Source organism: Rhodnius prolixus, unplaced genomic scaffold, assembly GCF_049639745.1.
Source record: "Rhodnius prolixus isolate KJV_2025 unplaced genomic scaffold, Rpr scaffold_6, whole genome shotgun sequence".
Lineage (NCBI taxonomy): Eukaryota > Metazoa > Arthropoda > Insecta > Hemiptera > Reduviidae > Rhodnius > Rhodnius prolixus.
Genome location: NW_027411634.1, coordinates 18,679,052 through 18,690,207, shown reverse-complemented (window position 1 = coordinate 18,690,207; position 11,156 = coordinate 18,679,052). Strand labels below are relative to the sequence as shown.

Sequence of the window (11,156 nt, the reverse complement as noted above, 5' to 3'; positions counted from 1 at the left end):
TTGTAATTACTTTTTAGCCAAGTTAACTGCGTAGATTTTTTGCTAGATTAGTTACTTAAATTTGAACGTAGAGCTTTGTGTAAGAAGAATGAAATAATATATTCGAAAAAGCTTTGTACATTCTTATGTTTAAGATCTCATTTTATGTATTGATTTGTGTAATATATTAATTATATATATTAATTGTAAGGAAGGTAAAAGCTTTTTTCAAATTTATTCAAAATATATAGTGATGAGTATATGTATAATTAAGAGTATTTAATAATTTTTGTTTTTTTAGTTTTGTTCAGAAAAATTTTAAATGCATGGTTTGGATTCCTCTGTCTAAATTGTAATAATGTAAATATTTAATTTTTTATTTTGTTTTAATACTTGGCGTCCACATTATTAGTGGGAAATATTATGAAGTAATTGATGTAAACCAAAGGAATTTTCGCTGATGTTGAAAAAAAAATCAATGTTGTTTTAGTAGAAATTTAGAAGAAGCTAAAGAATAGAAACTAAAGTTTAAATTTAAAGAAATGTGGATAATAAAGCACTGGAACTAAATGATGGAAACATTTTTAGTATTTATTTCCGAATTTTTTTAAATTTATATATTTATTTATTTATTTTTGTAATTATCCAGATTTATGTTGCAGTAAGAATTTTTTTTTTTTTTAATACTTAAATAAAGCAGAACCCTCTCGTTTTCCATTTTTAATTAGTTTATTTTACTTCAAAATTCCCGATTTTCTAAAATGTGATACCATTAAAAAAAATATTAAATCATTTCCAATTATCAAAATAATAAACAATTCTACAAAATTTAACCCATATTTTTATTAACGTCATCATCACCTCGCTCACCATGAGTAATGAGTGTGGGTTAAATTTGTTTTGACTTAGAAGTCTAATGCTTTAAAGCTGGTTAATGTACCCAAAAATATTATGCCTAAGTTGGGTTAATGCCGGGCGATTTGAGGAAATTGTGATCTAATTGATAGAGTCCTTTTGGAAATGTCGATATTTCAAATTGTTGAATATTTAAACTTGAATTATTTCAAGGAAAGTACAGTTTATTGGTGTAGCAAGAGCAGGGTTACAGAAAGTAACAGCGTTCATAGGAATTAAATCTATATGTACCGTAGGCAGATGTCAAAGGACATTCATCTAACTGAAAAAACAAATTTTTCTACCGTTTGGTAAGTAGGATTTGTATCCTTTAAAGAGATTGTAAGGGATAGAAGATTTGCATCCAGGTTGAGACCTGGCACGCGAAGGTCCCGGGATCAACTCCATTTCATACATTTTTTCTTTCTTTAGTTTCTACAGTTCACTGTTGGCAATTTGAGAAGAATACACTTAAGGATGCCAAGAAAGCGTTTTAAAGAAAAAGAAATAAAATGTTTAATCGGATTTTATTTTGGTTGTTTTTTTATTCACTCTCTAAATATGTGAGGTTATAAGAGTTATTCATAAGAAACCAATTTCTTTTTACTGAAGTATTTGTCCCAGTTGTTTAAAAAATGGTTTTCACCTTAATGTCACGATTTTAACTTCCTTTATTTTATTTGAAGTTAAAACAGTACCTTAAATTTAATATTCTGTAATTTTCTCCATTCTTTTTTAATGTTCTGATTTTAGTTAACAATTTCGAATTTTCACACGCATGTGCTACATTGTTATGAGTTATGTGATCTAAAGAACCCTTAAATTAATTTATCTATTTCTTTACTTTCTCGTATTTTATTTATAGATTAACCACGTTTATGGGTTACAAAAACTATATATGTTTATTTTTTTTTGCTTTGACAATTACTTACAATTACAAAATATTTATTTATCTTCTTAAACTTTGTTAAATTTCCTTCAGTTATATTGAACGGTTATATTTTTTCTTTATTAACCCAATAAATAAAAAGGCAATTGTAAAAATAATGGAATTTAACAACTTGTGCTTGATATTTTAACTAATACATGCATTAATTATGTGTTATATCATTATTTGTTGAAACTTCTAATTGATGGAAACAATTAACTTGTAAGTGTATGTTGTTGCTGATGTATTTATTAATTAACGTTTATAATTATATCACTGCTAAAATATGATAATTGCTTTAATATTTGTATTCTTCAAAAATATAAACGTACAAGTATTGTAAAAAAAAAAAGAATCAAGTCCCAGGTATCCAATTTTCGTATTTCATTTTTTGGATTATTTCTTGTAACATTTCTTGAGAATGACTTCTATTCTTCAGTAGTCTATCTTTTTAATTCTGTTGGAATTTGTTTTTAAATAATTATTATGATTTCTTCTCTGCTAAATAGTTATTTTTAAAGCGGCATAGCATGCTCTATTGAATAGTAGTAACACGTCAATTCTCAAGTAGTTACTGAAAATTGAAGTTCGTTGAAACTGCTAGCACGTACAAATTTTAATAGTAAGAACATTAACTATTTAGAAATCAAAATCTTTTGAGAATTTTAATATCTCGACTGATATAGAAAAAAAGAATTCTAAAGACGTTTAAGAGCAATTCTTTTCTTATTAATACTTCGTTTTATAACCAACCATAAACATCTGATCAATGTACTGGCATAAATAAATTAATTAGTAACTACATTACATACCTCCCCTATAAAAACATATCTGCCATCCTTCATCTTTCAGTCTTTTCTAAATTGCTATCCCCACAGAGTTAGACTCGCTGATTCTGTCACAGCCCTTCTGAACCATTTCCGTCAAGTTCTGTCGGCTTGTTGTTGAGACACAGAATTCTCAGATACTGCTTTTAATAGTTGAATTCGAAGTACATTTCTCCATTTCTATTATACACACTATCGCCTACTCTTTCTTCCACTCTCTAACCTCTCCTGAGAGCTGAATCGCTGAAATCGCTATTATATACTGACTCCCCTATCATAAACTGAGCAACACCCTTATCATTCCCTCGTCTTTGGATGTATGCCAATTTACAAAGCATCCTAACATGTGCGAAGCTGTTGTCCAAACAAGAACTTCAGTTGTACTGGTACTCAGACGTCCTGAAGATCCTATTCATATAAGTCTCGTAATTGGTATTTTGCTCTGCTTTGAATCATTAGCTTCTTTATTGCTAGTTTAAAATATTTCACCTTCGTGACCATTTAAAATTTGGAAATATGGAAGCAAAAATGGTACCATGTTGGCAGGAAAAAGTGTAGGCTATTCATCCCAGGACAGAATTTTAGTGATTTAAAATTAAGTGATTATTTAATAATATTTCCTGTGCGCTTGATTGAACATAATGGATTCTTGAAGAGAGTGCTGCGTTGGGTACTTTCTCCTCCACTTGCTTCTAAACCTACTGCTATTCGCATCAGATTTACTCAATGACTATATCATGCAATATTCAGATTGTAAGTTCCTAAATAAATTTAAAAAAAATAGTTCTATTTTTGTGTAGAGGACTATTGGGCTTTGAATGTGGTAGGGGAAGAGAATATTTGAAAGAATTTATACGAGTTATTTTTTTCCACACTAAAGTCAAAGAGATACTGCACGGATTAGGGTGTGATATGTGAAATATAATGGTACGATAGAAGGATGTTACTACGATATTTAAACTGAAAGAAAAAGTAATATAGGTAGAAGGATTGTTACTAAATTCTGACAAAATTTTTCAACCATCATAATCTACTATAAAATGCTGTTCTGTGAAATGTCATAATGAAAAAGAGAAACAGAGTATTTAGATTTACGATTCAAGTAAATCTTAAACCAAACACAGCTAACATAATCTCCTTCTTCCATAGCTTTAAATGCTGTGCAATCCATATTTGGTAAAAACGATTTTCTATTAGAAAGAAGTACATAATAAACTGTGTAGGTATTTACTCACGATTTTTACTACTTATTATTTTAGGCTTAAATGTTCTCAAGAACATTGTATCAACACTTTTTTAATTAAACCCATAAATTATGCCACAACAGTCAATTTCAATTGAAAGTACACGTAGTCAAAACTTACGTTTTGTAAAGAATATTTCAAAGCGGGGTAGTGTACTATAGTGTAACCAAAATAAATTTTAACGTCTTCTAGGAATAGAACGAGAATAGGACACGGGTTAACACTGTACATACTTGACAATAATCACTGGTTTTGAAATAATAAATAATATAGGAAAATTTAAAAGTTGGTTATCGTAATAACGATTTTTTTTTTGTTACGTTATTAATTTATTTCAAGGCGTATAAAATAACACATTTCTTCTAGTTTTATTAAGTAGGAACAAAAGTATGAAAATTAATTTTTGTATGATATTTTAATTCATCTTTAGCATACAATTAAAAGTAGTGTAATAATAATAAAATGACCCTATAGCGGCAAAATTTGGTTAAAAAATTATTTATAAAGCACTTAATTGTTTGCCTTACTTATTACTCTGATTCTCAAATTCCAATAAATAAATTGTGTTTGGATGACAAATATGTTTGTGCTTAATGCAGTAATTTAAAAAGCTTAACTATAACTTCTTAAAAACTTCCAAATTTTCTATAAAAAAAATCTTTTTAATTTGTTAGAAAAAAATGTTTACTATAAAGTATGTGCTCCGTCCTCGATAACTAGGAATACTACGCCAATTTCTTCAACTTGGTTTTGTAGGATATCATTTAATACTCCTTAATGAGATTAATGATTTCGGACTTTAGATGGTTTTCAATAAATGAATCATTTCAATACATGAATGCTGCCTACTGGCAGAGGTTAATCATTAAACGTGCTATCCACGGGGGTATAAGTTCATTCTTTTATGATGCAGTTTCTCACTGCCTAACACACATCCGAAAATGAATATCACTCCAAGAAACAACTTTATTTAAAATTCTAATGAAAAAAAAGAGTAGCATTACTTTTTATAGGGAAGGGATTAACTATGCGGTTAGCGTATTGGGTTCCTACGCGGAGGCCCCGGGTACGAATCCAGCTGCTGACCCTTAGATTTTCCTTTCTTAGGAGCTTCTTATAGCTCACTGTCCGGTGATGGACCTGTGTTGTCTGTAACGAGAGAATACTGTCCGGAGGCCGACAGTGCACTGAAAAAAGTTCCGGGCGCCAATAATCTCAGATGTTGATGCGCCTTAATTCATTTAAAAAAAAAAAAAAAAAAAAATTTTAGGCTCTGATGACCAAAGCATCGACCTATCCAGAATTAATAAATAAAATAAAAATAATTAAATAATTTCAAGTTTGATAGTTTTCAAAATCAAAGTAGGCACAATAAGGACTAAATTCAGCGATTGCATATTTTGAAAATAGAAGGCTTCCAAACCCCAATAAGATACCCGAGGCTTAATATAAAAACAAGGTATGACATGAGCTAATTACTAATCTAGGAGCGGCTGGCTATATTTTATTGAAAATATTCTGATTCACCGACAACTATATTTTTGCCTCTCTCCAAAGATAAACTTGTTGTAAGCCAAAGATTATTAGGAAAAAAGAAATTAATGTTAATTTACAAATAAACCTAATGTACTCCAATTCTGAAACGAGCTTAATTTCGACAAATTAAAAAAAAAAACCTGATTACTGTACCTCTAATGATGGATTGAAGTCCGAAAACAAGCTACTGGTTTGTTACACCTTAAACACTAGCTTAATTACTAAATTTTTGAAGAATCAATAACCCGATTATCACAGCTTACATTTTCTTGGCGTTTCCGATCAGCAACTTCTTAGTTTTTCTGGTGTAGTGAACTTCCATTAAAGAAAAAAAGCATAGGTTCCCGGATATTAGGACTATTTTATCAAAAACAGTCTTCTCTAGTCTTCAAAAAGTTTTGGCAAAGCTGTTCGTTCAAGCATAGAAAAAAAATTATCAAACAATAATTAAAAAACTAATAATAATTTACAAACAGCTTTCCAGTTTAATCGAATGAAATGAGTAAAAAATTTAAACGTGGTTAATCTTATATCAATGTGACAGTGCCTTTCTATTATATATATAAAAAAAAAATTATCTACCAGTAATTAAAAAACAAATATTTCAAACTAATTCAACTAATTAGCTTTCGAGATTAAAGAAATGAAATGATGATCATTTATAAATGCGATAAATCTTTCATTTGACTGTCAGCATTTCTTCTCACGAAATCTTGGATTTCGTTTTTGAATTTGATTCTTATAAAAATAGTTAGGGTTTCAAAAATATTCGTCATTTTTCTGCGAAACATCCACTAACATTTATTGAAACTCTATAAGAAAATCCTTATACCTATCAAAGAAGGCACTATCTAATGAATACAATTGAAGGAAATTATAGTTATAATTTATTATACATGTTTATCGACAATTTATAAAATAATAGTAATTTATTGCATTAAAATGAGCGTATAATACACACAACAAATTAATTTTTAAGAAATTATAATCATTTCACAGGGAGATTCCCATGAAATTAATTCAAACTTCGTAAATAAATAAAATATGTCGTCACACAAGCTTTTTTTTTCAACTAAGATGCAAGAGTTTTAAATTTACCTACCATCAACTTCTTAGATCCAGGCTCCACAAACTTAGAATATTGTGACTTGTCATCAAGTACGCATGCCCTGTTACTTTCTGTGAACTGTTTGCAAATAATACTAAAGAAAAAGGTTATAAACCAATGCTACTTCTTTTCATAAATATTATTTATTTATTGTGAATGTATTTATTCTTGCTTGTTCGGGAAATAATGTAGACTAATTTATTAAATTATTCTTATAAATGAACATTGGATTTTATATCTACGATATATAAATTTAATAAATTAAGTTGAAGTATTAACATTCAAGGTAAATAATTTCTTTCAAAATACTAGTTCTCTGTTACTTAGCTTATTACATTCATATATTCTTTTTTTTTAAATATACAATATTAAAGCCCCCTTAATTGCACACGGGGAAAATTTACACTACATATTGGTTACAAAAAAGGCAATTGTACAAGGCAGCCTGGTTAATTAGTATTTAGGAAAAATGAAATATGCTTAAATACATCTTTTGTCGTGGAAAAAAAAGAAAGAAAAGAAAAAGGAAGTTATGAAACGAATCCCAATCCTGAGAATCCCAATTATGAGCAATGCTTGTTATGTTTAATTATGGGAATCATTACCAGAGCACTTTCGGTTTCCAACAAGGCTTTCTTATGCTAGGACTAGTCTAAATTTTAATAGAAATTTGGGATAATATAATCACAATAATAAAACATTTGAAGGGGGGAAATTATTTAATATTTACTAATCCCTTACTTATTTATTCTTTAAACCATTAATGTATTTATTATTTAAATGCAATAATACTAGCTTTGACACCAAATTTGGTTGGTTTTTAATTATTATTTTACTACAATAACTTGTACTCTACTAAACAATCTGTTTGGAACACTCAATTCTATTTTAACAATAAATCTGTTAAAACATCGAAACATTCAAGGTTTTTGTTTTCAATTTCAAAAGTTTTGAAAGACTGATCATCGTAAAAAAATATCAGTCTTTTAAGGAGCACTTACATTTAATATAACTTATAAAAGATTGCCACTCCAAAAAAAGGAAAGAAGACGTTGAGTCATAAATTTGTATTGTTAAAAGATTTTTTTTTTTTAAAGCATTTTATAAGAACATGCAATGTGGAAATTTTAATTCAATCCAGTGCTTGATGTATTTATTAGAAGACTTTTTTAAATAAATGCCATAATTTGGCTTCTTTTTTTTTTTTTAAGAAATGATTATTTTATCAAATTGTTTTGTTTCTAAAAATAAAAGAATGCAAGTAAATAATACCAAGTATTTCATATTAATACTCTTTCTCTTTTTTCATTATACAAAATTATTAAAATATTTAAAAACTAAATACTAATTATTGAAACGGATCTCAATGTTTGTAATTATCAAAATTAGTCCAACCCAAATCTAATGTTTCTAAGACAAAGAAAAAAAAGGCTAACTTTTTTTTGACGTTTTAAAAATTTCTTTTTAAGTTTCACAATTTTGAAATCATCTTAAAAAAAAGAAGCTATTGAAAGTTACGAAAACTTTCAATTTTAGTATATAAAAGAATAAACTAAATCGATAAAAATTTTACTTTATGAACAACTTAGTCCTTCCAATCCTTTTTTATCTCAAAAACCCATTCCCATTTTAAATGGTTATTTTTATCATCATCAGTAAATAATGAACTTACAGTATATGAACCTCGAGCCATAACTCCAGAAGGGGCATCTTCCAATGGTGTCGTGTATGACTGCATTTCAGTTTTTGGTGGATATGATCCAACCATGTGTGTCATGCGGTCAACTGATAAAAAATAAACAAAATTATTTCATTAAATTTTCATTTACGCTAACTATATTTAAAAGTTAAAGAAATTTACCTTCCACTGTTCCACACAAGCAAGCATAAATGACAAACTAATTAGAAAAACATTCTGGTTGAGAAACACGATAATGAATTATTATCATGATAAATACAAATTATTAAACCTTTAGTTCTTGGATAACACACAATTTGGGAATATATTTTGATTTTGTGGTCTTTCTTTCTACTGGTACGTGGCTGCACGACAGAATAACAAGTCAGCAAAAGGTTGACAGCCAAATGACACTGTTATAGCTGTCCGTATTTAAATAGTTTTACTTCTCAATACGGAAATTTGAGGCGGAATAAATATTGTATCACTCCATGTCTTAACCCAATGCACTTTTGTTATAATTTACGTGAGGAACGATTACAGAAAGAAGTACTTATTAATTTAGGATGTAACAACCATATTCATATCCAGTAAAAAAATTGTGCACTCTCCATTCTTGAGAAATTGAACTCCAAAATGCTCACAAATCTATTCTCTAATAGATTTTCCGCACTTGAGGCTATTCAAAATTAGATTATTAGCAACGCTCTTTAATGGTTGAAAATGTGGTTAGGTCCGCGAGTGTACTATAGATAAGAGTCAGCAAGAATGGTGCGTGACGAAACATTGGAACGTTGTTTAGGTGGAAACAAAAAGAAAATTATGGGAATGTTTGCTTTGAAGTCATTGGGAAAATATCACTAATATAGCACTTCTGATTGGCTGTTCATAGAATCGAGGGGTTCATAGAATCGAAAGATTCTTGTGAGTTTGTGGGTTGGAATGCTAAGTTCATTTGACCTTGTTATTAACCATTCCATATAAGTTAAATGAGTTACTTATCATATAACCCTTTCTTTTTCTTTGGTATTATTATTACTTTGAAACTTGATTTTGAAGGTTTTTTTTTGCAAAAGTACGATTCTTAAAGCAAAATTAATAGTAACAATAATAAGCAGTACCAGCAAATATGACATATTCTTCAAAACCAAAGCTTAACAAGATGTTAGTTTGAATTTTACCAAATATAGCAAATTTTTAATGCCAAAACGTATCTTTATTTAACTACTTGATAAATTTAAAGAATTTACCTGGTACTCCTAGCCTATAAGTTTTTTGCACGTACTTCAATCCGTGAACAATTTCTCTTTGAACAATGAAATCAATTCTAATCTTGTATGAAATTCCTTCTTTTATCACAAATACCTAAAATTAAATTTTAAAGGTTGGAATAATTTCAAAACCAACAATTTCAAATGTTAAAAAGTAGTTTAAAACCAACTTGTTTTTTGAGTTGGTCAAGTGGTCCCGTTAAATCTAATTCCATATCTGGTCGGTCTTTTACACATAATGCTAACCTCTTCACAATCACATTTCTATTATCACTCGGATCTGTAAAGTAAAGTTATTACTATTATTTTCGATTTACTCAGAACAAATACGTGTTATTTATATATATAAAAAAAATATACCCACCCACAATAATTTTGCCCCCTTTCGCTTCACCTAAAAGTGCTTCCTTATATTTTTGTAAACTTTCATCCTCTTTATCGGCTGATATAATTTCCTCAATAGTCTTTTCTGGAGGCGGTTTATATGCTGATTCTATTTCCAGTTCTTCTAATGCCGATTCGATGTTTTCATGCTCGCCCTCACCCGACCCACTATCAGACATCTATACAATAGAATTAATATTACAATCACTTATCACAAATTTAACCAACATCTTTTTTAATAAAATTTATTATGTTTAAAGAAAATCCCTTATTTATAAAGAGAAATAATGAACTTTGTATGGGTTAATATTCATGATACCCAATCAATTTACGATCACCAATAACGTAAAATAAATGAGACACAAACACTGTTCACTTTACCTTAAAAGGTTTTTAATTTAATATAATTGAATATTAAAAATATATCTATATATCCTTTATTTAATATGATAGCACCGCCTTAATTCTGGTTACAGTGATGGATTCACAACCCCCCACTACTTAAAAAAACTTTCTCTGAGTCATGCGTAATATTGACTGCTCTTGATCTCACAGCCACAACAGTGTTGTTAGGAATTACATATTGTAATAAGAAATAAGAAGAGATTTTCTGATCCGAAGGATTTATTTATTTTTTACTTTTACTAAGGAAGATTTATTTCATTATCACTCAAAAAAAAACATTCTTTCTTAAATTAATAAGTAATTATTTCAGACTTAATAATTCCTTATCATAAACAGCTGTTACTGAAAGAACAATTAAAAAGAGGTAATATTTGGACATTTGTTTTTGGCGAATATATTATGAAATGATTAAGTTCTGATATACTATGCATGTTCAACATAATATAATTTAAGCGGGATACTGAAATTAATCATAAAGTTGATTTATTTCCTGATTTTTTAAACTATAAAATATGCTGACTTTTTTTTCTGTAGTATGTATATGAAGAGGTTACTATTTCAAACAAAAAAATGATATGTACATTCCACGCCACCCAGTATGTACTTGAACTGAAGTATGTGGTAATAAGCAATCGCCTATTTTTTCAGGCGGAGCTAAAGTCCAACTAACAATTAGGATTTAAAGCGATGGATGAAAGTGCAAAATCTAAAAGAAATCCATCGAACGGTGAACTACCATGAATTTATCATTTGGAAGTTAATAATTGCAACAAAGATTAAATTTACCGAGCTCATAATCATCTTCTAGCATCTACATATTAAGTTACATGTTTGAAGATAAAAATTTATAAGAAATAATAGTAAGACCTCGTAAGTTCCACTTAACTATCTTTAAAATATTT

General features: G+C 28.7%; 1 protein-coding gene across 1 annotated transcript; it reads right to left on the bottom strand.

Annotated features, from left to right (window-relative positions):
* Window positions 1–6,640: 6,640 nt before the first annotated feature.
* On the bottom strand, window positions 6,641–10,391 carry RhoGDI (rho GDP-dissociation inhibitor). Its single transcript, XM_074141198.1, has 5 exons — window positions 10,231–10,391; window positions 9,830–10,028; window positions 9,636–9,745; window positions 9,445–9,559; window positions 6,641–8,301 (listed from the first exon to the last, which is right to left on the bottom strand). Exons 2-5 carry the CDS (start codon window positions 10,026–10,028, stop codon window positions 8,102–8,104), a joined length of 624 nt encoding a protein of 207 aa, XP_073997299.1. The 5' UTR covers window positions 10,231–10,391; the 3' UTR covers window positions 6,641–8,101.
* Window positions 10,392–11,156: the final 765 nt, after the last annotated feature.